This window comes from Apiospora aurea (assembly GCF_038362705.1).
Source record: "Apiospora aurea strain CBS 24483 chromosome Unknown utg000001l_segment0_segment0, whole genome shotgun sequence".
NCBI lineage: Eukaryota > Fungi > Ascomycota > Sordariomycetes > Amphisphaeriales > Apiosporaceae > Apiospora > Apiospora aurea.
This window is the reverse complement of record NW_027117388.1, coordinates 3,027,674-3,055,181: the sequence shown is the minus strand read 5'-3', so window position 1 is coordinate 3,055,181 and position 27,508 is coordinate 3,027,674. Positions and strand designations below refer to the sequence as shown.

The 27,508-nt window shown below is 53.8% G+C and overlaps 6 protein-coding genes across 6 annotated transcripts; 3 read left to right on the top strand and 3 right to left on the bottom strand.

The window, feature by feature from the left end:
- Nucleotides 1-263: 263 nt before the first annotated feature.
- PG986_000960 (uncharacterized protein) lies at nucleotides 264-857 on the bottom strand (the record flags this gene model as incomplete). The annotated part of the gene is made up of 3 exons (XM_066837182.1): nucleotides 264-437; nucleotides 703-756; nucleotides 828-857. 3 exons carry the CDS (start codon nucleotides 855-857, stop codon nucleotides 264-266), a joined length of 258 nt encoding a protein of 85 aa, XP_066706075.1.
- Nucleotides 858-6,132: 5,275 nt separating this feature from the next.
- On the bottom strand, nucleotides 6,133-7,820 carry PG986_000959 (uncharacterized protein; the record flags this gene model as incomplete). The annotated part of the gene is made up of 3 exons (XM_066837181.1): nucleotides 6,133-7,296; nucleotides 7,365-7,482; nucleotides 7,549-7,820. 3 exons carry the CDS (start codon nucleotides 7,818-7,820, stop codon nucleotides 6,133-6,135), a joined length of 1,554 nt encoding a protein of 517 aa, XP_066706074.1.
- A 1,804-nt stretch (nucleotides 7,821-9,624) lies between these two features.
- Nucleotides 9,625-10,981, top strand: PG986_000958 (uncharacterized protein; the record flags this gene model as incomplete). The annotated part of the gene is made up of 5 exons (XM_066837180.1): nucleotides 9,625-9,817; nucleotides 9,876-9,978; nucleotides 10,053-10,090; nucleotides 10,157-10,602; nucleotides 10,724-10,981. The coding sequence occupies 5 exons, from the start codon at nucleotides 9,625-9,627 to the stop codon at nucleotides 10,979-10,981; spliced, it is 1,038 nt and encodes a 345-aa protein (XP_066706073.1).
- Nucleotides 10,982-16,938: 5,957 nt separating this feature from the next.
- PG986_000957 (transporter sec24) lies at nucleotides 16,939-20,093 on the bottom strand (the record flags this gene model as incomplete). Its single annotated transcript, XM_066837179.1, has 2 exons — nucleotides 16,939-17,022; nucleotides 17,106-20,093. The coding sequence occupies 2 exons, from the start codon at nucleotides 20,091-20,093 to the stop codon at nucleotides 16,939-16,941; spliced, it is 3,072 nt and encodes a 1,023-aa protein (XP_066706072.1).
- Nucleotides 20,094-21,167: 1,074 nt separating this feature from the next.
- Nucleotides 21,168-23,999, top strand: PG986_000956 (cleavage and polyadenylylation specificity; the record flags this gene model as incomplete). Its single annotated transcript, XM_066837178.1, has 2 exons — nucleotides 21,168-21,313; nucleotides 21,368-23,999. The coding sequence occupies 2 exons, from the start codon at nucleotides 21,168-21,170 to the stop codon at nucleotides 23,997-23,999; spliced, it is 2,778 nt and encodes a 925-aa protein (XP_066706071.1).
- Nucleotides 24,000-24,591: 592 nt separating this feature from the next.
- Nucleotides 24,592-26,704, top strand: PG986_000955 (Arabinanase/levansucrase/invertase; the record flags this gene model as incomplete). The annotated part of the gene is made up of 9 exons (XM_066837177.1): nucleotides 24,592-24,856; nucleotides 24,918-25,000; nucleotides 25,106-25,460; nucleotides 25,540-25,757; nucleotides 25,826-25,935; nucleotides 26,004-26,091; nucleotides 26,162-26,276; nucleotides 26,341-26,370; nucleotides 26,448-26,704. 9 exons carry the CDS (start codon nucleotides 24,592-24,594, stop codon nucleotides 26,702-26,704), a joined length of 1,521 nt encoding a protein of 506 aa, XP_066706070.1.
- Nucleotides 26,705-27,508: the final 804 nt, after the last annotated feature.

The window sequence follows — 27,508 nt, the reverse complement described above, 5'->3', positions numbered from 1 at the left end:
CCAATTACCCGCATATATGTACAATGCCTGCCTCAACAGACCCGTGCATTTCGGCCCTGGCTTACACATATGTATTTTACCCCCTCTCTCTCCAATCGGGGGAAAGAGAAAAAAGGGAACAGCATTATCTGTCCACCTTGGCATAATCAATCAACGAATGCACGGCACCGAGCAGCGAAACGCCTCCAAACGCTTTTTCCAAGGCTAAGCAACGCTTGGCCGCTGACGAAAGCATTGGTCATCTGCACACGTTGACCGGCTCTCTAACGGCGTCCCTTGACCCTCTCTCTAATTTGCTGGGCCTTACGGTCAGGATCGGGCGCGGCGTGCCGACAGTTCAACCTGGATTCCTCGTTGCGCACACCACGAGCCTCGGCCGGGGAGGTTTTCTGGCGGTTCAGTGGCTTTCTCAGCCATCCTCGTTCAATCTGGCCCTGCTGCAATGAATGCCATGAGTGGGTGTGGTGGAACCTTGCCTTGGCTGTCGTGTAGGCTAATTGTTATTCGCCAGTAGCTTCGTTGGACCGTCTGGTCGGAACCCAATAGCATATCGAGATTTGGGCCGCACCCCTACATTCTACATAGCGCATAGTAACAGCACTCCTACGCCTGCCCCTTCCAGCAAACACCTTCTGAATGCAGGACGATAGTGCCGTCCATGGGAGCATGCTTATCACTGCTTCGGTTGCCTTGTGTACTTACTACTATGCTCGCTCCATGTAGGCCGCGGCCAGTGGCCGCCGCTCCGGCAGGAATCTAGACCCTGTTGTGTGGGCTTTCGTCCTAATTCCATATACGGAGAACATCGCGTACAGTCGCTCACTTACGGCGCAGTCGGCGCCAGGATCAAAATGCATGATGAGCCAAGGCGGTCTCGTGATATATCCGGAGGTACAGTAGGTAGACACACGAGAAGCTGCTAGAGACCAGCGGCCGAACTATATGTCATGTGTCACGTCATATTCAGGCGACCAGAGCAGGAACGAATGGCCACACAGGGTTGCGAATCCATCTCGCCACGCATCTGGGTACCATATCCGGAAACGAGGTTGAGGAGGAGGCTGAACCTTGGCGGGAACAGTAATGAAGGGAGACAGATGAAAGTGCCCCGACCATCTGGATGTCGAGTCATGGCACCGCAAGGGCAACGAAGCCGAAACCAACACCGAGGCAGCTTTCATCACAGTTACACCATGTCCTCGACTAACCATATGAGTCTTGGCTTTTTTTTTTTTTTTTTGTAGGACTTCCCTCCCACTCGAGTAGTTCATGCGTGATTGGGCGTGCATCTTTGTGCACCGAGTACATAGTAGGAGGCCGAAATAACGACCCCCTTGTCAAGTACCGAGCACGAGCCAGATCTTTAAATAACGCGCATTATTTTAACATAACGTGAGCATAACAACCCTGTCACTACACGGTGGATAAGCACTTATTTACCCATCATACTTAGTACAGTTTCGGTCGGCAGAGGCCGGTCAGTTGGCACCAACGCGGTGGCACGAGCAGCAGAAACCAATAAAGCATCTACTCGCTCTTGTCTGACCGGACTCTCGTCAGAGTTCGCGTCGCACCAAACAAACAGACGGGATGGACAAGACTGATTCAGACCACAGAAGCTTAAGTGCGCCACACTTTGTTTTTTTCGCGATTGTCAGACTGTTTGTGCAATTGTTTGTTTGTTGATGATCGGGGACATGACACCTCGCAATTGTTGACGAGCCTGCTTAGTGTAGTATCATGTCATGCCATAGCTGCATCTTCCATAGGCACATGTACCCGACCGACGCCTCTCGTTCGTTTCATGGCCATGTTACATAAGGTTGGGCGGGTACAGTACGTTGACAGAAAGATTAACAGCCCCCCTGCTAGATCCCGAAAAAGTCAAATATAGGCGGCGAAACTTGACCTTGGTAGGTATAAATTCTTTGTTTAGTATTGCACTTCTCCAAAAGTTAACCTTGGTAGGTATAAATTCACTGTCTATATTTGACTTTTTCGGGATCTAGCAGGGGGGTGTTAATCTTTCTGTCAACGTACTGTAGACGGGCAGCTTCCGTGCTCTTACAGTAGCCTAGGGAGGTTGTAGGTAAATTTCGGGTTGTAGCCTGTTCTTCCCAGACGCTCGGGTTCGATCAATTGGAGTGACTGTGATCAAATCTAATAATGTGAACTTGCGATTGTGTTCTGGCTCGGACCTGTCTGTCGACACCTAATTCGATAGCCCAGCAGCACTGCTTGTTGGCACCACCTTAGGCTATGAGGTACTTACTTTGCCTTACAAGTCCTGCTATCAATCAGAGGGGTCAGAGGCTAGACCAGACTCTTCCCCCGCACTTCACTTTCTTTGCATGCCACTCTCGAGAGTCGCTCTGGAGTCTCTCTGGAGTCGGACCGGCCACCATTGGAGACATCAAGATAAGCAAAAGGTCGGTCTAGCCCCAGCTGTCTTCTTCCTCGCTCCCATTCTAGAGGCGAACCGGCTCGAGCACTTGCACCGCATTTCTCCGGTGCTGGCGCAACAATTAACAGCAGGTCTGGCTCCAGCTGAACAACCTCCTCCACACCAAAGTGCACCAACGGCGGCGGAACTCGCTGCCCATGCCAGATATGCTAAATTTGTGCTCAGCAAGCTTGAAACCTAGACACCCGCCACAAGTGCCATGCCGTGTAACAACTTAAACTGTCGAGGGTTCATTGAGAAGCAAACTTTATTCCATCGCCTCGAGCTCCCGGCTGCGAGTGAGTGTGCTATCATCAACCCGATAGGAGTAACCATCACAAGCCAGCCCTGTGTGCAGCGCGCCATGCTCCACCACCACAACAACAACATTTCCCAGTCGCCCGCTAAGCTGAAAGAAAATGGAATACTAATAACACACGACTGCTGAGATCTCTCCCACGCCATGGCTGGACTTGGCCCAGTGCCCCCTCCAAGAAAAGGGAAGTGCGGGTGCCGTCTAAATCGTTCGGAAAATCGGCAAGCCTGCTGAAAGGTGCACAAAACGCCACCAACACATCACTAATGGAATGGGTGGAGAGAAGCATCAGCTGTCAGGTCATATTCGCACCGGCTTGACAAAAAGAAACCGATAAGATGTGCAACTATCAGAACTGCCAATACTAATGACATCCAAGCTCCAAGAGCCCTGGGAGTCTGGGGGGTCTGGGCCCATGGGGCGCGCTGTGCCACGTCGGCCGTACTTCCCAGAAGACACAAACATCCTATATTCGTAGGATTCACTACATGTAGCATTGGCCGGATGTTCGGCGCCGCCCTGCTGGATTATCGTCAACGGAACACCTGACCTCGTCTGGGCGGTTCCTGATATTCTTGGCTGATTGACCTGTCTGGCTCCAATACGTAACAATCCAAGCAACGGCAAGTAACGGTCGAGCGATATCCCGCATACATCCCATACATAATCTTTCCATCCAGGGACGAGATGCGACAGCCCGGTCTCCTCTCGCAAGCTTTATGATGACCAGAGCAATGATTACATACGAGAGGAAGAGGCTGATGGGCCTACGATGCTCGCTCGCTCTTTCAAAGATACGACAAGGTGGGCGATACCGTGATTGCAATCTGGTACGGCCGACCCGCTGCAGTTGGTTGGCAGGATTAAGCAGGGGGGGAAATGGCGATTTCACCGCCGAACGATTGGTGCGTTCTTACCTCACTCTGCTGGCAAGCTGGTTCTTTGCCTAACCTCCCCCAACTTCCCGAAGATGCGAAACCTGCCAGCTTAAGCTTAATTTGGCGGCATAGCCGAGTCAAATCAGAAGAGCTCCATGGGCCCCGCCTCGCGCAGGTCACTCTATCCGTCGCCAGGGATGATTCGCACCGAATACAAGTTCACAGCCCATGGGGGCTAGGGGGCAAGGGGCCTAGAAAGGTAAAGGTCAGAAGTACGTCTGCGATAATGTCCCAGAGGTACTTGGCTCTTGAACGCACCAATCAGGACCGTACCGTCAGCGTGACTGGTGCTGACAGGGGCCACGGAATGGATCCCCTGAGCGGGTCAGATATTGCCAAGCAAAAGCCAAGCTTCCTGGAAGAAGTGAGAATTGTAAAAAGAAACATTACTTGTAAGGATGGGGTGTCGGCGGCCCCACCACACCTGTCCACCCTGCCACCTTATTCTAACAGTGACGCGGCCGCGAGGAGGGGGAGCAAGATCGGGTTGCATTTCATGTCAAGCTTCTTCGTTCGATCGGCAGAATCGGCAACGAGGGGGACGAGCCTCTCTGCCTGGCTCGACATAGATACACTCCGCAAATTGGTGCGATTCGTAGTCGGGGAAACGACCGTATCAACGGGCCGTTATCACCGGTTTTCCTGAAATGCGAGCCTACTCAGTCTGTCTGGTAGATCGAGTAGCCTGTGAAAGCACCAGGAAGAAACATGGTGTAGTTTCTCATATCCATCGCCAGAGCTGTTGAAGTAAACTTCTACTGAACTGCGATGAACCAGAACTTCTCTGCCAAGCTTCAGCCAAGTTTTCGGGGTTCCACTTCGTATCATCCTTCCGTTGATAGGTCGATGGGAGAGGGAGCCAAGGTAAGGCCCACACGCCGACACGCTGCTCGCTCACTCGCGACATCTGAGACATGTCATCAAACGTGCTCACTGCGACTGCCTGACACCGGAAACGTGCCCGTATGCCCTGGTGTATACGACCGTATTGCCCGTACCGTCTGAGTGAAAGATTCCCTTCTACTTACTGCTCTGATCTGCAGTGGTTGCTGTCCAGGTCTCCGGCGGAAAAGATGGGCACGGGGGCGGACAACCGGATTGCCAATCAGGCGATCAATGCATATGCCTGCGACGATACTTGAATGTATACCTATTGAATCGCCAAGAGTTGACTGGGCTGCCAGGCTGCCCAAGCCGTGTGTGTACCCAAAAGCCAACAAGCGGCGTAGTAATGTGCTGGTGCGAATTTGCGTCACTCATATAATGACATAGATAGTACTCCGCTTTCCGACGACCTATACGGCAATAGCTCCGCGAAATAAATAGATTATGCGGGTCAAACGGCACACCTTTAAGCTTAGGAGGGCACGTAGGGATATGCCCCGTTCAGTCAGCAGCAGGATGTTGCCGGGATACTACTGAGATTGACTCATGGAAGATCAGCACCTTGGTGAGCCCACTTACTAGTTGGCTTGCGCATTGTGTGTCCGGGGCTCTTTGACACGGACTTAGAGGCTGGGTGGCATGGATGGAAGGCATTCCTTGCCCGTTTTCTCGCATGCCATCATGCATCTCCTGACCACACTGCCGTGCTCTTCGCTTGTTGCCTGTCGGATCGAGTGATGGCAGCGACAGCAGCACGAACAATGTCGTGTCAGGGAAACATGTGTCGCCCATGCAGACAGCGGTGTCCGCGCCGAGGCAGCAGCGTTCTTCAGAGTACTCCTCACTGGCTGGGGAGTGTTTGCATGTTGCATCAGAGGTATTATTTGATCTGGTCGGCATTAACGATCTGTACAGCCCCAGAAACCCCATTCATATGCCTGGCCGCATGATCCATGAAGCGGCTCGAGTTGCCAGAGGTAGGATCGTCTCAATCCAAGGGCGTAAGGAGTGCCCATAATGCTGTGCTGCCGTGATGGGAGATCACCAGGGTTGAGCAAAGATGTGACAAGTGGCACACAAAAGGTAAACTGCGACATGACTGACTGGTCCAAACTTGTGATTAAACTCGGATGTGAGCGGGCGGGTATCGTACAAACCCAACAGGCATATCATTCAGTTTTCGAGGAGGGTCGCGGTAAGGTGCATCATACTTTGCCGCAACGGCCGCGCTTCCGAAACGCTGTGGCAATGGACGCCTATCAGCTCCTTTGAGAACCTCACAAGACCGTCAAGCGTGCTGCTGCAAAGGACCTTGATGATCGTGACAAGGACCGGGAAGCTGCACATCCGATCTGTCAAAGCGAGCCTCTCCGAGCCTGTCTCAGCCCCCATGGTGGCCTCCGTTCCGACAACCCTAGGTCATTTGGGAGGTCCGGCAGACACTGGTCTCGTCTGAGTCAACGTCGTGTAGACGTAGGACAAGACAACCCCATGTCCCAGAGAAGAAGGGCTAAACGAAGAGGACCAGAGCCAGGACCGTATTTCCGGCGCTAGCAATCGCATCTGCCATGCCAGCGCGGGAATGCTGCTGTATCCCGAATTGTCTGAACACCAGAGAGATAGCACACCAATCTGTCAAACCCGATTCCAAAACCACCGTGTGGTGGACATCCCCATTGACGCAGATCAAGATACCAGTCCAGATTACCTCCCAAGGCGACTGCATTGGCCTCAGCAGGACCAGCATCGTCATAGGATGTTCTCATTCCAAGTTGTCTCATGGAGTCAAGCAAGTTCTGCAAACGATGTTCGCGCATCGAGCCGCCCGCGATTTCGCAAAACTCTGGTACCAGCAAGTCGAAGCATTCAACCGTCTCCCCCAATGCTGATTCGTCATCTCTATCGCCGTTTGACTTCATGTAGAAAGCTTTAATAGATCGAGGGTAGTTTGTAACAAAGACAGGGGCTTCCCCTTTACCCACGTGCGCTGCAAGGAACTTCTCATGCTCAGTTTGCAGGTCCTGGCCCCATTGCGGCTTCTGAGAGAATTGCTCATTCGAGTCCCTGAGGATCTCAATAGCCTCCGTGTAGGTAATCCGGGGCCAGGATTTGGACTGCAAGCCTCTCCAGCGGGCCGCGACCTCCTCAACAGAAGCCAAATCCGAAGAACCTTCGGCCGTTCGTGCAGAGAGCTCATGGACCACTTTGGAATCCGCAAGGGCAGTCCCGACGTGCCTCAGCATATCCTCGACCAAGTCCATGACAGATTCCAGATGATCGGTGAAGCTCATCTCGGCTTCCAACATATAAAATTCACTCAGATGGCGAGGAGTATCGCTTTGTTCCGCGCGAAAAGTTGGCGACAGCGTCCAGACATTACCGACCGCTTGGGCCAAAGCTTCCAGGTGGAGCTGGGCAGAAACCGTCGTGTAAACTGGCCGCCGGAAGAAGTGAGTGTTCCCGTTGACTTCGCTTGATGACGACTGATTGTCAACAGAGATGTTGAACACTTCACCGCCGCCTTCGCAATCTGCTGAAGTAAGTATCGGCGTATGTGTTTGAACGAATTGGCGACTGTTGAAGAACTGGGTGAGCGACGTGATGATTTCAGAACGAAACCGCAGGAGAGCAGAGTTGAATGGTATCCGGGGACGTATGTGGGGCATTGTCCTCAGGTATTCAGGAGTCTGGTACTTCTTCTGCAAGGGAAAAGTCTGAAACGGGTGTCAATCGGCGTATGCATATATAGCCTCAGGGGACCATCTAGCTGGCGTAAACTCACCTTGGCGTCCGAAGGCCCGAGGACGTCTGCATGCCGGACCTGTAACTCATGGCTCTGTCCACGACCTCTACTAGGTGTCCAAGATCCATGTAGCCGAACAGCCGCACCAATGGTCAAGCTATATTGCACAAGGTCAGCAGAGGCGCGCGTATATACCGACCGGGCTGAGCTTCATTTGTCCTACCCTTCAGCCTTGTCCGCAGGTACGACAGCCTGTAGGAGATCCAGCGATGTTCCATCGCCGAGAGATACAAAATGGGTCTTCTTCTGGGCTCGAACGGATCGTACATAGCCATTGACCTGTACATCAGCAACCGTGTCCGCCGGCTTCCATTCCAGGAAGCCGGAAATAGTTTTCGGGGCCGTGGTCAGGAAGGCTCGTGGTATGCGGCGAGCAAGGAGGCCCAGGTTGGGTTTCGCCCATGGTCTGCGCGACGACGCAAAAAGGAGCGACATGGCCACTACCAGCCAGCCTCAGCACCTCGACTTGACCTGCAAAATACCAAGATATACGGCAAGATATATGAGCCTCATAAGGGAAGCATCTCTTGCACCAATCAAAGCGTGGAGTGCGAGCAGCAGGTATCTTTCGCGATGAGATGCAGCGGCTACCACTGGGCGGCAGGTGAGGTTGTTTGCAAAGTAGGGTGGATGTACGTTCGTGACTGGGTCATTGTTTACCCGAAAGAAGCCGGGGGTGCTTGGGTGCCTGTGCACGCCAGCTACTACCGGTGCCTTGGTGCCTTGGGTACTAGGCTGAGCCGCCCACTGCTGTCTGCCCCTCTGAAAAGATCAGTAGTTGGCGTCAACTGTCAACCGGGATCTCCTAGAATCCCCGACCCTTCACTAACAACTGCGCTAAAAATCATTCCACAGCCATACTGTAGCAGCGCGCCGTGATCAATACCTGGCCATGGAGAAGGACATGGATTGTTTAATTCGTCCTCACCTACTTCACGTCCCGTACCTACATTGATCGTACTCTCGCCCAGCCTTACAGCCCTGTCAGTGATGGGATCCCACCTTGGACTTTGTTGCTGTTACGGGATTCGTCATCAAGCATCAGTAAGCTTCTGACTGTCGCAATCCCTTGACTCACATTGTGCATCGTTCTTATCTCGTACGTTCCCGACGCGCATCTTTTTACTGCTGCCCATTAGGTCGACCGCCATGCCCAGCCAGCCCATCGTCGCAGATAAATATCAGCCAATATCCGATATGATGAGGCCGGCGGCTCTCGCGTGCTCACATTGAAGAGTCTAACCCTTGTTTTATGATTGATCACTCCCTCCCGGTCGTCGGAGGGGTGCGCTCACGAACATGGCTTGCTAAGAGGTTCGGCCTGGTCTCCGTCGGTCGACAGGACGGGACTGGCTATCTCCCCCTCTCACCTCCCCCGTTAGTGGGCGAACCATCATCCGTGAAGTCTCAGCAAAGAGAGAAGAGCCATGTCGCAACCCGCCGGGGCGGTCAAGCCCTTCTCGTACGTATTGATCCTCCTTTCCCGCGCTGCATCGACCTTGCAGCTGTCGAGCAAACCTTACCCTTGTCCTTGGATCCTCCTTGTGCCGGCCGTGTATGTGTGTGTAGGCGTGTGTGCAGTGGTGGCGCTTAGATCTACGACGAGATCGCTGTCTCGAACATGCTTGCAGTCTGCTGTAACACAGATCTGGTGAAACATCATCCACAACGCGCGCGCTGTCTCACTTGATCTTCATCGATTTGTTTTTTTATTTCCAGAATCTTGGAGAGCCGGATCGTCGTACAAATCACCAATAGTGTGTCTAAACTGAACTGAATTGCTCGCCATAAACTGCATGTGTCGAGAGCAAGAGAGCCCCATCATAATTAGTCCCTCCTCCAAAGGAAAACATCGTTGGCATTGTTCACACTCCGCCAGTTTCCTTTGCCTGAAAGGGTTTATTTTGGTCCCCAATGTCCTAGACAGCTTCGGCAGTATCATTGCATTTTCAATATTATACGTCACACACCATGCACCCCGGTCCTCGCTCCTCGAGCCCTGCATTCAAGGGTACAAGGCTACTTCTTCCGACCCAACCAGTCGGTCGAGGTCAGGCTATTGGCCCATGGGATCGATCTATGTCGGTATAAGTATATCTCTCTGCCCAAACCTCTCCTCGGATCGGGGGAGAGCCTTCATGCCCTCTATCAGATGCAGTGCACTGGTCATCGTTGAGCATATACATCACTTGGAAATTGCTCATACGATTGCCTCTAATATACCTACCATCCTTCCAAGATGCCTTCGTCAAAACCACGCCCGGCAGAGGTGGCCCAGGAGACGAAAAGGCATTATCTTCCAATGATAAAGGCACAGTACTCAGAATATTATAATTGGCCGTGTTACTCCTACCTCTACCACCATCCGATTCCTGTCGAACACTGGCCATCAGACTCCTACCGCGAACCCAGTCTGGCTCCACCCCAATTCTGTGAGTTTGGGATATCAGCCACTCTCGGCTGTAGGATGGGCTGTTGACACATATTTAGCCGTGACTGTCGGCGATCCGGTTGACCTTGCCCTCGAGTGGGCGCACTCTTCAGGGGACCCGGATTCTCGGATCCCCTTCATCGCTGCTGCAAATGACAAACGGTGAGACGACATCCATTCTTGCGATTTCTCAGCTCCTCCTCTACCGCTCACTTGACGAAGAACGAGGCTAATAGACCCAGGGCTGGCGGGGATTGGGAGACTGGCGTCGTCGGTATGGTAAACCTACATGGTATACTATAGATAATCGAGTGGAAATTCTGAGTTGCCCCTTTTTCAGGTTACGAGGAGCGCTTCTGCCGCCGCAGCACGCTCAGTCTTACGCTGTCTACTCCTGCACCGAACTCGCCAGTGGATTCTAATTATCCCATCCCGTCCGAGGGCTGCATATATTCCGGATGCGTCGTGGTCTTCCGCGGGCCCCATGAGCAATATACCAAGTGGGAGCCGGAGAATTGGTCCCACCTGCCCGTGGTCTCGGTCCCGGCGGCTCGCTGGCCCAAACTGAACCAGATGGGTACAAAATTTGCGTTCGACGTAGAAAAAGAGCTGGTCCGGGCCAAGATCCGCGCCGCGCTTGCAGCTTGTGTATACAACGGCCACAACCGCGTGCTGATCGGGAATTTTGGACTGGGCAACAGCGCTCGGAACCCGGCCCGCGAGCTGGCAGAGCTCTGGCGAGAAGTCTTCCTCTATGATCCCGACTTCCGGGGAAGGTTCGTTCAGGTATGTGGTAGATTTGGTCGGGGGCGCGGCATGGGGTCGTGCGGCTTGGAGTGGGCGGTAGATTCTGGGGACATTAGTTGCGTTTCGTGATGACAAACGGTACTGACTTGGCCCCAACTAGGTCTGCTTTGTCTTCGAGGACCTCTACGAAAGCACAACTCGTCTCATTTTTGAGGACATGTCGAAGAAAGCCAAGGGAGGGGGAAGTTCAAGCTCCAAGAGCAAATCGAGATCCCACGGTTCTAGTTCGAGCTCGGCGCCAACGAGCGCAACTCCCAGTGACTACGACATCTTCGCTGCGGTATTTGACAATGCCGCGATACAAAGCGTTCTCACGCGGCAGGATCCACGTTGCAACATTTCTATGCTCACATCCTGATTGTTGCGTCGTTGGCAGCTCGGCTGAATATCAAAACGGGGAGGGGTTAATGGTGAGATCGGGCTACATTTTCTCGTGTATCAGGCGTATCTATGGGGGGTTTAGGTTTCGGTTGGGTCAGACCGGGGTATTTGCTTCATTTCGGGGGTTAACTCTGGTTCCGGTTGGGTTGTCTTCACGTTGGGTGCTCTTGCAGCTTCTCGTGGCGTAATCTGTTTATGTTGTTTGGCCCTAGAACTCTGGTTGCATTGTTCATGCAGTGGAATAGGAGGGGAGTTGTCAGACTTGCCTGGCATGTGCAGAGAGAAGAGCATGCAGTTGTCGACTCAAGAGGATGGTCACACAGGTTGGACATGCTGACTCTTGGTACATACATACCTGATGCAGACTGGGCAGAAAGTAATGGTCAGGAGCAGCCAGAGACCTGCAATATGGATGACATGTAGGCTGAAGTTTTCACCAAGGAGGAGTACAACGACCAACAATGGCGCTAGATGGATTTTGCCAGATCTCCCCAACTTTACCATTATTCGCTCTCCGTCTGAAACTCTATCAAGACCGTGTGTCCTGTGCCGGCCCGGCCCGGGGTTTTCACAGTAACTAAATACTTTACTCGGACGGAGAAACGTCGTGTTGGTATCGCAATTGGCGATAGCGACCACATAAAGCAATACATTGGTTGAGAAAAGAAAAATCAGCAGCCGCTTTCTGAGGATCTTGGTGAGCCTGGCAGCAGAAGACGGACGGGTGGGCCGCCTAGCTTCAGAAACTCCACCAAGCTGCACGACACTACATCCCTGATGCTTGCTTTTGAGTCGGAATTCTGAGAGAGGCCTGACTGTATCTGTCGACTGGAGCAGATTAGCGTACGACACAGCGGCTTTTGCCTCAGCTCGAAAAGGAATATGGAAATGGCATGTAACTTTGCATGCTCTACCATGTCACTGCGTGTATATAAGGGGGACGACGCGTATGTATGCTAGCCGTTGGGGCAGACTTGGGGCCTGGGGTATGCATACTGGGGCTTCTACCTGATCATTGATTGATGTGTTGCATCATTCGAATGAAAGATAGTGACAGTTTGTTTCCCCCTGGCCGTAGACCCTGGTCGGAATTACCACCGTTCCCTTCCCTGCAATCACCTCGCCCGCCCAGTCACATAGGTACATCTTGGCCGCCCGACTGCATGAGATGGCGCGCTCTCCTTTCAATCACAAACGAACTGTGACGGCCGACATGGCCCCGGTGAGCTGTTTGCATGCAGAGGGACATTCAAGACAAGGCAAAGGCAGGCTACTCCGAGATGAGACATTTTAATACGACTGACCAACTTCCCATTAGCTTGGATCTGACAAGTCAAATTCTGACGGCTGCAGTCCCTCCAGCCGATACACCGGCTTCTGACGGGGCGGTTTGGTTTGCTTGCCGGCGAGTTCAGCCGCCGGGAAGCAAGACAACAAATTGGCGGAGTAATGTCGTTACCCATTGCTTTTCGCCCGTACTGGGGCAATGGGCCGCGGGGACTTGCGCTGCGGCCATGTATACATTATGTATGTATGTCGCCCAAGGCTACCTAGACTGAGGATCGACAAGAAAAAGCACGTTCGTAGCACCGAAGGCTGCACAGGCGTGGCGCCTCAACGGGTAAAACTCTATTTCTACTACACGAAGTGCACAGCCAGAGAGCCCCGGGCAAGACGAGGAAGAAGGCCTCGGAAATGTGAGAACCGGAGAAGAATGCTACAAAACCGGGTGCGTAGGCACATGCCGCACCTTCGACTGATATTCCGAGTCCGTACATTGTCTTTCCTGATATGCTGAGCTCAGCCAACCCTGTTTTTGAACTGGAAGTGGAGGCAAGTCATCGAAACAGAGGAGAGGACGGTTTGCTTGACGGGTGGGTGGAAAACTTTTGTGTTTTCTTATTCAAGTGCGGGCCGTCGCAGAAGCTGTAGGTCTCAGCCAAAATGCCAGCCTCGAAGGCGAGTGGCAGAAGAGACGAGGACATATCACCAGCAGTAGTGACCTGAGGCAGTCACTATCGTCCACGAAGTACTTACTAAGTAGATGCCAAGTTTGTCAGAAGGGGCGGAAGACGGAATGTGACCCCAGAGCAAAGCAATTCGCGGTTGCCTGGTGGCAACTGCCTTTTTCTCTACCTGGACACACTTCCCGTCTACCTAACCAAACCTGCATGTACCCTTTGCGAATCTGATAACAAAGTCGACACCTTCCACTAAAGATACCGTCCGCTTGGCATGCCACGATGCACAATACGTCTGGTCGATATATCCCTCCCGCCTTATACAGTTGCCGGTCTGGGCGGCTGCAATGCGTAGTACAAGGCATGCAGGTAAGCGCAGCAAGCATGGCCCGTTGCCACTGCACCTGCAAGTCGCCCAATCCATTGCTTTCCGCTCTGCCATCTTATTGTTGACCGAACTGACGCTGAGCTCGAGGAGCAAAGCAGCCCGCCCCATTCTTCAACTCAGCACGTCCATGGATCACTGGAGTGCTGATGGCATGAAGCTACACGATTAGTGTGGATTCGTTACATGTATTCTGCTGCGATAGCCGCGAGACAGTCTACGCCAAGGTTCTGCCCACGGCAATCACTCGACAGACTCGATGGTAGGTTGGGTTACATCTTCTTCTACGCCGTGGCATTACCCAATGGGACATCTCATAAACGAGTTTTCTATTCCCCCTTCTCGGTTGATGAGCAGTAATTGGCAACCCTGGCATAGCCGAACCGAACCTCCAGCTGGCTACGATTACTGATGGCCAGGAGCCACTCACCCCCATCCCACACTATTGTACTTCACAGCCCATGTGTGTCAGGATCGCGCAGAAGATATCCTGGAAACCCAGTCCCGCAGGCAGTTGATCACTCGACAAGTGGGGACCGTGACAGCTATTTGGCCATGTTGCAAACCCATGGCCAGCCCTGCCTTCAGCATGCGCAAGAGACACTTGGAGATCATGTTCAGACTTTTCATCTGGCATCGATGTTAGCAGTTGGTCATCCGATCATGTCACCAGATGTACCGATGCCCCCAAGGCTAGCCATGGAAGCAGCCCATGAAACCTCGCTCGGCATCGCCTGGTTCTTAAGCCAATGGTATTTCATATAAAAGGAGAAAGCATGTTCGCTCGGTACGCAAGTGGCTGATCCAAAGCGTACCGAGTATGTAAGTGAACTGCATCAGCCACATCCACCGCATCGGGATTGATTCTCTCACATTGATTGCTAGACAACAGGACCGCCCTACAGACAGGCTATCTGTTCCGGATTCCGGTCGCGCATTGGCGGACTTGTAATCACATGGCTGGCCAATGAACGTCCTCGTCACAACATCAGCGTTGGTTCGGACCCCAGTACTTCATTGGGGCGTTGAACGTCTTTCGGCCCGAGGTAGAGATGCAGAAGTTGAGAACATGGCTGACTGCAAGAATATAGGTGGCGACACCACGGACTCCCAAGCACACCTTAAGCGCTCACACGCGTAAGGCTGAGTCTGATTTCTCCCACTTGGACTCAAAAATATCACGCCACTTGCCAATTCCTCTTCGCTCCGGGGCAAGGCGCGGCAAGCAGCAAGGTGAGTACGGTGGGCTGTTTTGGCGCCCTAGAGACACTCTGGCTTTTCAGCTAATGGCCAATGCAACGTTGGACCGCGACATATGTACGTGATTCCGCATAAGTCAGGAATCCCGGTGTCGAGAAAATTGGTACCCAATTGCCAAAAACCCTGCGAAGCGAAGATGGATCCTCGGCGGCTACATTAGTCTTTGTGGGGTTGAGACCGAGGAGAAATGTTCATTACGGATACGTGCCAGAGGCTTGGACCCTGGCCATTCGCCAAAGGCGCCCGCGGCCACTGTTGCTATCGTGATAAGTGCAACACCTGACTCGAACCAGGTAATTCATGACTTTTCCCCGGTAGGATGACAGGGTACGTTGCTCCCCTGTTCCGAAGATGGCACGTCAAGAGCACTTGGGAACCAACACGGCGCCAATCTCGGGTAACCCATATTCGCATCGAGATGACAGTTGGTGTCCTTGCCACATCGGTCTGACCAGGACGTGCCAGTGTTATTCTAGGGTAGTAGTAGTTGAAGGCCATCTTGGTTCTCCCAGTTCACTACCATAGGATGACCATCTCAGGGGTTGCAATAGTCGCATGTGATCCGTGGATGCTGTTGAAACCCTATGACCGCCTAAGCGTGTCCCAACACCGGGCCACTACACACCGAAACGCTCAGGACAAGGACCTAGACGAGCGTCAGTACATCACAGTGTTTGCAACATACCCCCAGGCTGTGACCAGTGACCGTTTGTGTGTCCTGTACATGATGTTCTACGGGTAAGAGAGGGGTCGTGGTTACCGTAGCCTCTTGAGCTTGTCCGTCAACTTGTAGGAACCCAGATTCCGGAACGCGATCCGCTTGCTGGGATGTTCCTCCGCGGACCCATTTAAAGTCACAGTCGTTCGGTATCACGTATAGCACCACTCCAACCGCAGTTGGCTGCCGTGTCCTGGGGGGCAAATTTTTGTTAATGGAATTGAATATGATGGGACAGTCAGCCCTAGCCCTGCATGGGGTTGCCCACCGCTGACTAGAGGACATCAAAGTATTCGGTGCTTCTATTCAAAGACAAGCCAGATGCCTACTATTCCTGTGTTGTATGAATGAAGACTTTCTGGTATCATCGCCATCGTCTCGAGATACAGTCGAGATTAGGTCTGGATATGTTGACTTGACTAGAAGACGGGGCTCGATATAGCAATGCAATGCTTAAGACTGGAGCACAGACTAAACACAACTGGCATGAAGAGTGAAGTGCCAATATAAGAAACATCTCACAACATCGGTCATAGCTTGGCCATCACACGACAAAACTTCGTTCAGGGGTCTACACGAGATGAACCGCGCCTAACTTGAGCCCGGAGGAGCATCCCTGTCGACACGGCCCGAGTCCAATGGAGGTAAGCATACGTAAGCATGTACGCGACAAGGAAATCCTTCGCGTGAATCCGGTTCCGCTCGTAAATGGACGCGAGCGGAATTACGCCCTGCCTGCTGGCCACCATCCCAACGAGATATTGCATATGATAAAGGAAACGAAGGGGAACGCCACCCCCCGCTTCTGGCACCCACCTGTTGGACTTCTCCCATGCAGTGTTCGTCTGATCCGGCCGGCGTTGACACCCAAAGGGTGACGCCCAGCACGCAGCATCGGCCGTTTGCCGCCATGGGGTACCCTTGCTGCCGTCCACTTGCTTCACCATCACCACCACCGTCTCAGCACTACTGGAGCTTCTTCTTTCCCCATAGAAACGCACTTCCCAACGTACGTCTAGACCCTATGGGTAAATCCTGGTGAAAGTCGAGGTGGTAGGGCCAAAGGAGCTAAAGGCCAAACATAGTCAAAGTTCCGCGCGTCAGCAGCACGCCACACATGCATGGATGGTCGAGCAGCTCTTCCTCCTGCTGCCGCCCAGGGATTAGGCATTGTCGATTCTGCAGTCCAAATCTTGACAAAGTATCGCATCCACACATCTGACCAATAGGAAGTGGTAGGGTTTCGGTATCTGAGTACCTTCTGAACAATGATGGCTCCGGTATGTTCGGATTACTGATCTTCCTCCATCTCCGCGGGGCTCAGGTCATGGATCCGTACATCTCCTGCTCGTATTACGATGAATAGCATGCATGATAGGATCGGGGGGCGGGGCTGGGCACCACTGCATTGCAACTCGGGACACTGCAATCTCGTTTGTGGGCTTTCGGTTGCAACAACCACCCCTTTCCTTCTAAGGCCCGTGGGGGTGGGGGACAATGGTCTTACGAATACAACACAGGTCTTGCTTGTACACCGGTTTTATTTTTTATTATCACGGCTCATGAGGTGGATCATTCACGTACTCGTTTGCCCTCCGCATCCTAGAAAATCACCAGTACTGTGGCCGCAACCCTGCAAAGTTGGACATCATACCTCCATTGTCATCGCCCTCCTTTTTGCGCTGGCCAGCAAGCTGTGAGACGAGACGTGTTAGCTATCGGCCGGCCCCGGAAGCTAAAATGACAAAGAATACGAAGGGAGGAACGGGGTACTTACTTCTAGTTGCACTCCTCTGTGGAGGTGCACCAACCAGTCCACGTAGCTCTGCGCCTCGTTGTTTCTGTCCTCGACCAACATCCTAGCAAACTCGAACTCGGCACCGTCGATGCCCTGTCTCGCAAGCTGGATCGTGAGTGCCTTGGATCCCCGCATCGTCTTCAAGAACTCGATGATGTTGCGCACCTGCGCGTTGAGGTGTGTCTCTAGCACCGGCAAGCTCGAGCTGTACGGATCCAGTGCCTTGAGACTGTCCTTGCCCTCTCCGAAAAGATCGACCAGGAGGTTGGGAGAAGTCTGGGAGTGGAACCAAAGGAGACACTGCTGGCCGTTGTCCACCAGGTACACGCCGCCAGGTTCGACTCTGGAGAACGACGTCCGGATAGCAGGTGGCACTTTGAGATGACCGTTCTCGTCCGGGAAACCATCCTCGGGTGCTAGGTTATGGATCGGCAACATGCGGGGATACAGGTAGAGGCTGAGTTCGCCGGCACCCATGGATCGTATCATGCGCATCTCGTGAACCCGGCGATCGGAGCTCTCGTTGCCTCCCTTGAAGGCCCGGCACTTGACCAGACCTAGCATGTACATCGCGAACTCCTTCATCTTCTCTGGCATAACCAATTGTCCAGGTGGGTGCGACTGTATGGCGTGGTTCTTCCTATACCCAGCCAGAATGTCAATCGTCTTCTCTGTGAGCGCCAACCGAACATCCTTCAGCGAGGTAGATGAAGTCGCCAGCTTGTTTGCGGCTTCCTTGGCTATTATAGTGTAGACGGCATCCTGGTCGATAAACTTCAGGCAATCTCGCACATTCTCACTGACGCTAGCAATGACATTCTGGCATCTCACGCGTCGCTGGCCAGAGGCAGTAGTGTATAGCAGAGCACATTGGAAGTGGGCATCGAGCTTCGAGTCGAGCTTGCCATCGTAGCCGAACGTGACCCCAACGGTCTTGTCGGCGTCGATAACGCCAATCTCGAGGTCTGCTCCGATCGTGTGATGGATGAAGTTGCCCGTATAGGTTGAGATCTGAAGACCATTGGAGCAGCGCACCTTCATCAGAGCTTGGTATCCGGTTTCGCGGGTCACCGTGTGCTTGATCTCTTGTGAAAGCTTTGCGTTGTCTCGGCCAGCCACAAAGTTGGGATAGTAAAAGGTCTCGCCGCCCGTTGTTGATGCCACGTGCCCAATCGTAGCAATGTCGAGGTATCCACCGGATGGTGCAGCCAAGAAGAAATCAATGCCAACACCAGCAGCAGTCATTCTCTCAGCAACCTTCCTCCATTCGGGGTGCTCGGTGTTGAAAAGCTTCTTGTCAATTTCACCGCCTGGGTGCTTTCCGTCATCTCTCATAAAGAGTCTTCCTGGGCCCCATGTCGGCAAAGCTGACAGCGAGCAGACAACCTTTCCACCGGTCTTCTCCAGGGCAGCCACCGCCGACTTCAGCGTCGGGAGCAGAGCTGGTTCAGGGTTCTTGATGTTGGCGAAGAGAGTAGGGAGTCTCGTGAGTAGCGAGCTGATGACCGCTCGGGACTCGTAGGGGTCGACAAAAAGTCCGTCGCTCAGGGGCAAGAAAGGATCCTCGATATCGGGCATGATCAACATCTGCGCCTGTTCCAATGCGGGGTTGCAGTTGTAGAAATGAATATCCTTGTCATAAGTGATGAATCCAACCCGCGCTCCCTTAGGTATCCGACGTTTGGGCTCTCCGTTCTCGTCTACCTCGTCCTCGCTGCCTTCGGGGGCGTATAAAGCTGCCAGGATTCCCTCACAGAACGCTTCTAGGAAACCCTTGTTGAAGGCCTCCTGTGTGACGTCAATCACGAAAAGCCAATTCAAGCCAACAGGCTCCTTGGTCCAGTATTCCTTTGGCACCAGGAACTCTACGGTACCTCGGCACAGCTCAGGGCGCTGATCACGGTCCACGCGCACACCCTGAGGCGTTGTAGCGCAGAAGTACTCTGAAGGGGTATCATTGGGATAAGTACACAAGTTACAGACGAACTTGGCGCCGCCGTCACGGAACATCATGAACGGATTGATGTAAGCTCTGCATCGTCGGCAACGTGGTGGTCCAACATCGCCGAAATCCAGGACCGGAATTTCCAGCTCTCCAGGCTCGAGCTTGGCAAGGGGTTGAGCAACCAAGCCAAGAGGAAGACCGGTTGAGCTCAGGCCCTCGGCGCTGAACGGGATGTTGTTCATGGTCAGACGGGTAAACTTGGGCGAAGAGTTGCCTTGGTCGAAGGCAACGAAAGGGATACTGGCCGGCGGAGGCACGTGACGCTCGAAGGTGGGATATACATTATTTAAGTAGAATTGTTGAGGTATGTCTCTCGAGATTGGCACACTCGGGATATCATCTGGAGAGACCTGGCCGCCGCCCGAAGCGGGCACGAAGGCGGACTGTGGCCCATTGTCCTGGCTTCCATTCCTAGCAGCGAACTCGGCCGCCGCCGTTGGGTTGTAAGGCGAGTTGACCGGCGCGGGGAACTGGCTGTTCGGCGCAAATTGGTTAGGTGTCGCAGGTGAGCCGAAGAATTGACCGCCACCTTGGACAGATGGATCAGCATTCAGGAAGGGGGTGGCGGGGGTCCCGATAGGCGGCATGCCATTGAAAGCCTGTGACGATCCAGCTGGTGCCTCGACGTTGTGAAAGGCGTGCCTGTCCTTCTTCTTCCTCTTGCCCGCACCGGCCTGGTGCCCGTCCGCGATGCCGAGGCCTGCCATCTGAGAGGCCAGATCCTGTTCCTGCTGCGGCGACTGCCCTCCGTACATGTCTTGACCGTGTGGCGGCGCATAGCCCTGTGGAAGTTGGGGAGAGGGAGCTCCCATAGGTTGCTGCAGTGGTGTTTGGCCGGAATAGTACTGCTGGGCGGCTGGAGGGACGAACTGGGGTGGTGCGGGCCGAGTCGTTCGGTTGGGATCGTTGGGGTCGAGCTGCTCACCCTGTCCCAGGGAATGGTACATGGAATAGTCGGCCATGTTGTGCGTAGGGTGGGATGCGAAAGGGACGATGCGATCGCTATAGGCTTATGCTGGTCGGTAGTGGGCGGTGCGGAAGAGGAGATCAATCAATTCGACGCCTGTCTGCAATGTGCCAAATCATAAATACACCACGCTGCCCATGGCCAGCAAGTCGCAGCAAGCATGGAATATTCACAGTCAAGGAAAAGGTGGACTTGGTTGCAGGCGGTCACAGTCGGTCGAGGTTGGGATTATGTAGATATAGATATTCTGTCTTTTGTCTTATGCTCATCGCCGATTGGGCAAATCCCAACTGGCCACTCTGGCGCCTAGCAGCGTCCGTACTTATTGCAGCTAAATCCGGCGTTCCAGGTACCTCGAGGCTCTATTCCAGGGGACACATCTCCAATAGGCGGCGCGGCGCCCATGGGCCATCCTTCTCCGACAGCCTTTTTCCCTTCCGACGGTAACAGGTCCGGGCTCTGGGTGTCTGCCCCACTTGCGCTGCTCTACTGGCCTATCACCTAAGGTTACAGGCTACAGAGGATGGACCGGCCTGCAGCAGCTGCCTGGCAAGGGTCGTTTTCCAGGGAACCAGGGGGACTGACTGCGCTAAAAGCAAGGCCGGCCGAGCTCAAGCTGTGCAGCCAGCACCAGCAATGGAAACTGGAGCATTGAAGAGCTAGCCCCAGCAAGAGGCGCGACCGCGTACCTGGCTGCTTAGCTGCTTAGCTTGGCTTTTCATTCCTGCTCATCATCATTGCACGACAGCAAAAAGTGCTCTTGGGAGGAAGGGCAAGCAAGCTTGGTATTCGCAACATTAACCACCCCTTCAAGACTGGCGAGAGACTGCTGGCACGCATCCAGATAACCGGAATTGATTTGACTGTTGTTCTTCTTCTTCTTCTTCTTCTTCTTCTTCTTATCTTTTCTGCATAATTGTCTATGCTGTTCTTGATTTGATGCCAGTGGCTTGTGCCACTGTCGCATCCCACCCGTTCCATCATCGCGATCTCGTCTCGGAACCAACAAACAACGTATAGCTCCATCTCGAAGTGACCACCGGAACCCAGAAACTAAGCCTCGCCCACCATGTTCAATTTCACTTCACTTCAAGGCGCGCGGTCCGAGTCGGCGGCCGTCCAGTCCATTTTGGAGCTTGACGGCGGCGTCAAAGTCCTTGTTGACGTTGGCTGGGACGAGTCTTTCGACCTTCACAATCTGAAGGAACTTGAGAAGTGGGTTCGGACTTCTCCCGTTCCCGTACATCTATGCTGACCGTGATGCCTCAGACAAGTCCCAACTCTGTCCCTCGTTCTTCTCACGCATGCGACCATATCCCACCTCGGCGCATACGCGCATTGCTGCAAGCATATCCCTCAATTCACTCGTATCCCGGTCTATGCGACAACACCAGTCATATCGTTAGGGCGCACACTCCTCCAAGAGCTCTACGCATCCACGCCCTTGGCTGCGACAACCATATCCAAAGATTCATTAGACGAACTCTCGTATTCGTACAATTCCCAGCTTTCCTCTTCCGAATCGAATATCCTCCTTCAGCCCCCGACACACGATGAGATAGCGACATACTTCTCCATTATCCACGCATTGAAGTACTCGCAACCTCATCAGCCACTCGCTTCGCCATTCTCGCCGCCCCTGAATGGTCTTACCATCACCGCCCACAATTCAGGCAGCACGCTAGGCGGGACAATATGGCACATACAGCACGGTTTGGAATCGATAGTATACGCTGTGGACTGGAATCAAGGACGTGAAAATGTCTACGCTGGCGCAGCTTGGCTGGGTGGAGCAGGCGGCGGTGGTGCCGAGGTAATCGAACAGCTACGGAAGCCAACAGCCCTTGTGTGCAGTAGCAAGGGCGCAACAAAGCCTGCCCTGCCGAGATCTAAGAGGGATGAACCGCTCCTCGAGACAATACAATCATGTGTCGCCAATGGCGGAGTGGTCCTTATTCCCGTAGATTCAAGCGCGCGTGTATTAGAGCTCGCCTACCTTATGGAGCATGCCTGGAGGAAAAATGCTGTTGCCGGCGGGAAGCTTCAGTCAGCTGGTCTCTATCTTGCCGGACGCAGTATTCATAGTACTATGAAATATGCGAGGAGCATGCTCGAGTGGATGGACGAACGAATCGTTCAAGAATTCGAAGACGTGGCAGATGGCTCGAAAAAGACTAACGGAACAGGAGACGGCGGGAACTCAGGCAAGCAAGGCGGTCCCTTTGATTTCAAGTACCTGAAGCTGCTCGACAGAAAGGGCCAAGTGGACAAGCTTCTTGCGCCCAAGGCGAATGGGGAGGACTCTGTTGGCAAGGTTATTTTGGCCAGCGATTCCAGTCTTGAGTGGGGTTTCTCGAGGGACGCATTCCGAGCACTTGTGGCAGACCCGAAGAACCTCCTCATTTTGACCGGACTCCCCGCTCAGCCGGCTGCAGGTAACGCAGCTCTCGCCAGTACGTTCTACAGGTGGTGGAGGGATGCCGTCGTTGAGCAGGAGCAGCAAGGCGCGGATATCAGCAGAACAGGCGTTGGTGCCGATGGCACCCTGATTCAAGTACGGGGCGAGGGGAGAGAAGCCGAAACCAGAAACGCGCTTCGACAACCACTGGAAGGCGATGATCTCGCCATCTACAGATTCTGGCTTGCCCAGCAACGCCAGTTGCAGGATACGGTGCAAACAGGCGCAGGCACCGCGCTGGAGTCATCACTCGATGTCGATGATGTCTCCTCCGAGTCATCTACTGAATCGGAAGACTCAGAAACGCATCAACAGGGCAAAGCCCTGAATGTCGCGACTACCCTTGGAAGGGCCACGAGAAGGAAGGCCGCATTGGCTGACGAAGATCTCGGCGCCAACATTCTCCTGAAAAAGAAGGGTGTCTACGATTACGACGTAAGAGGCAAGACGGGAAGAGATGCCATGTTTCCTCATCCAGTCCAGCGGAGGCGTGCTGACGACTATGGTGAATTCATCCGCTTGGAAGACTTCGTCAAAGCAGAAGAGCGAGAGGAGGACACCCGCGACGGAGAGCCTACTGGAAAGAATGACGCGGAAGCCAACCTGGGTCAGAAGCGCAAGTGGGCCGACGCGGCCCCTAACAAGGGCCAGGGCCCCAATTCCGATAAGCGACCGAAGTTGGAGCGCAATGCGTCGGATGATCACGACAAGGTTGTCGTCGATGGCCCCTTGGTCGGCGAGCTAGACGATGTCCCGGACGAGGAAGAAGACACTTCTACGGGTCCCTACAAGCTTGCTGTTACGACGGAGAAGTTCACAGTCAACTTCAACATTGCATTCATTGACTTCAGTGGCATCCATGACAAGCGAAGCTTACATATGCTTATACCACTCATCCAACCGCGCAAACTGATTCTCACCGGCGGTGGCCCCGAGGAAACAGACGAGCTTGCCGCTGATCTTCCCCAGCTCGTCACACAAAATCCGATTGACATCTTCAAGCCAGACATCGGAACATCTGTTGATGCTTCGGCGGATACAAACGCGTACACGGTCAATCTTGCGCCTGCTCTGGTCAAGAGTCTCCGGTGGCAAGACGTGGGTGGTATTAAGATCGCCACCCTCGTCGGTCGCCTGACGGTTGCAGAAGACAGCCCCGTGCTTGACGTTCCTGCGACAGTCGCAGGTCTGACAGCAAGTCATTCAGTTACTCCGTTCCACGTCGGAGATCTTCGTCTCGCCAACCTGAGGAAAGACTTGCGCGACAGCGGCTTATCAACCGAGTTTATGGGCGAGGGTACACTGCTGGTGCAGAATGCTGTCATCGTGAGGAAAGCCGCTACGGCTGGGCGCATTAGTGTTGAAGCTGCCGGCTGGGAAACGGACACGGTGCAAAAGGTGCGGCAGATGGTGTACGAGAAGTTAGCAGTAGTTGGGCACTAGGGCTGGTAAACAAAGCATTGGTAAGGTGTCCTTGGTGTGCTTCAGCTCAAGAGTATACAATGGAGAACAATGCAATTGGAGACCACCTAATGCGTGAACGTCGCGCCCCAGTCCAAATTGGACCGCAATGGACCGTGAGTTTTCTTGGCTACTGGGTCGTATGATTGCCTTAGATAGTCGCCCCGGTGCAGGTACCTGACGTAGGCCAATTCCTCAAGCGAGTATAACCCCGCATCATGAGCACCTTAACCGCGGTGGGAGGAATCGGGGGTTCAAACACGCGGAGGAATTCCTGTGGTCCGCCACGGAGGGTATTGTCACGAAGACCCGGTCTGGTCTAGAACGCAGCGCTTGTAGTTTTCTTGGCGTCGCATTCACAGCACCTCACCGGCCCTCGCTTATAAGATGGCGAGGTCTTCCTTTATCCCCAATCGTCACCTTGAATACTTAGGTAAGTACGTATAAGTTGCTTAATCGAAACAATTCCTGGACCCCCTGGACTGTTATGATACAAAACCCGATACAAATACCACAACAACGCGGCGTAGCAGTCTGGAAAGCTTCACACGGGGGGGCGGTAATGGCTACTACGATGCGGTTCACTTTTGCCCGGCTCATTGTCTTATGCTGTTGGGCTGTGCTAGCCACGGCCAAGTACATTGTACCCGGCGCCCGGTGGCACGACACGGACGGGAATCTAATCAGCGCCCACGCTGGGAGCGTCAGTTTCGACGATGCGACGGGCAAGTTCTGGTGGTTTGGCGAGTACAAGGTCGAGGGCCAGACGGAGGGTGGAGGCGTGAGCGTCTACAGCTCGGAGGACCTGGCGACTTGGGCGTACCACGGGTTGGCACTGGGTGAGTCGTCCTCGGGCGGCCGAGCTTCGTGGTGAAGGACTGACAGGACATCGCGGTCTAGAACCGATAGAGGGCCACCCCTATATCTCTCCCGATATGATCATCCAAAGGCCGAAGGTCGTGTACAGCGGGGGCCAATATCATGTACGCTACAGAATCTATTACTCCATATTATCCTTCCACCCCTTGGATAACCCATCACTGCGAAGGCCTAGACCCCTTTCCTTCTAGAAATAACCCCTTTCACAGATGTGGTGGCACGCCGACAACTCCTCGTACGGCCTCCTCCTTCAAGGGCTAGCTACAAGCCCGAGGGTAGGGGGTACTTACACCTTCGCGAATGCCACGTCGCCGCTGGGCAATTGGTCCCAGGACTTCGGCCTGTTCACCGACTACAAAGACGGGCGCTCCTACGCGCTGTACTCCAACGGCGACCGCCGCGAGGCCCGCGACGTCTACATCGCGGCGTACGATGAAGGCGTCAGCGCGCTCGAAGGGGTCGTGCACCGCTTCGACAAATATGACCTGGAGGCGCCCTGCATCGTGCAGACGGAGAGCAGCTACTACGCCCTTATGAGCCACAAGACGGGGTATCGCCCCAATAGTAAGTTTTCCCCCTATGCCGAAACCCATCCAACTTTTCGGCCCCGCGCCGAATCTTGTATTTGAAACGGGAGACGCAGGCCCTTTCACCGAGTGTGTGTTCGATTGTACCGGCAAGTTTAACAATATGGGTGTCTGCGTAGATGTCGTGGCGTTCCGTGCCGATTCGCTGGCCGGCCCTTGGTCCCAGCCCTGGATCGTGGCGCCCCTCAACACTAGGGGATTCAACTCGCAGTCCGGGTACACACTGACTATCAGAGGCACCAAGAAGACAACATACCTCTATCTGGGCGATCAGGTAAGGAATCTCCTCGACGTGACCGCCCGGTGATACAGTTGCGCACTGACTGACACAATTGCTTCCAGTGGGACTCCAACTCGCTCTGGGAGAGCAGGTACATATGGCTGCCCATGAGAATCGACGACGAGAATAAGGATCTCCAGATCGAGTGGCATGATGTCTATGATCTCGACGTGTAAGCCGAGAGCGATCTGCATAGCAGCCATCTGCCTTTATGTGCCCGACAAACTAAACTTGACATAGTAAGACCGGAGACTGGAAACCCGTGAAAGGCGAGACATACTTTGGAAAAAATGCCACGACGAATGGTAACGCGTTTAAGCAAGAAGCAGTAAGTGTTACCCTCCCTATCTATGGGGATATTTGGCTCTTTCTCATGCCACTGACTTACTGGGATATAGAACTTTGCGAGCGATGGTATCATCTTGACGGGCATCTACGGAAACGACAGCACCGTCGCCTTCAGCGGCATCAAGGGCACGGGCAAACCACAATGGGTCTCATTCTACTACCAGAGTCGGTGATCATCAGTCCCCTGCTAGTCATGAGTATCGACTAACATTTCCTTGTCCTGCTTCAGATACTGATGATATGGGCTTCGGCGACCAACGTAAGCATTCCAAACAATCATTATCCTTCTCTCCGACCTCCCACCCTGACCTGAGTAACTGACGGATGGAAACCTAGCTGGCGGCTCGCCCGACCGCATCAAGGGAGCCTGGCAGCTCCGGCGTATCAGCAGCGTGGTGGTGAACGGCGACGAGGCGAACGTGCAAACGCTGTTCCAGCGCGACACGCACAAGGGCATCATCCTGTCGACGCCGCTGCTCTTGACGCTCGAGGAGGGGTCCAGCAACACAATCACCGTGGGCGGGCTGAGCAACGGCGTGGACTACAAAGGCGCGGACCTCGATCGTATCATCGTGTACCCTCCTGAGCTTTGAGCTGCTCACGAGCATAAGACTCGACAAACGAGAACCATTGCTCGCCGTGGTGATGGCTTAGTCCTTCCTTGCGTGAGTGTAGAGGTTATTAGAGACATGAGCAACATACCAGCTTGGCATATATCCCGGCTTTCATCGCCCAATGATAGATAGGTATTTCTTACCACATCACTGTTCCAACCTCTGGAGAACATGCATATACCATGACCGTTGGCCTGTCCGCCCATCCGCCTACGGCTGATATAGCCTCGTTACTTAAGCCACGTTGCAATGGAGCAGCCCGGGGACCGGAACCACTCAACAGAGTGGGCGTCAGTGTGCTTCCTGGTGGTGGATAGACGAAGGAGCACGATCGGTACGATCAACCTAGCATGCCGGCTGCCAAGGAAGGAGGTTCTGGCAAGAGAACGGGGGTGTAGACCGAGCAGGGGTATTCCATTGCAAGTCGCTGCAAGGCCTGGCTAGGCCCTGTTAGGCATTGCCATTCCGTGCTGATCTTCTCGATTCGAACATGAACATCAGGCCCTCCCTCAGGCAAAAGCTTAACAAATGCACAGATAGCACACCTAGAGGAAAAGGCATTGATGCATACCTAGTTTGAAACCTTGCTTGGTATGCGAATCGAATAATGTCATGATTATAAAAAGGGTTGAGTCGACATATCGGGAGGTGCCCCAGTTGATGGACAGGGAGCCAGCCAATGAGCTTGTAGCATCGCCAAACGGACCTTTCTTTTCGGCCCTCCCAACGCTAAAGCAAGCCGCCTAGGCCGCCTAGGCCCCCCCCCCACGGACAGTGCAACGG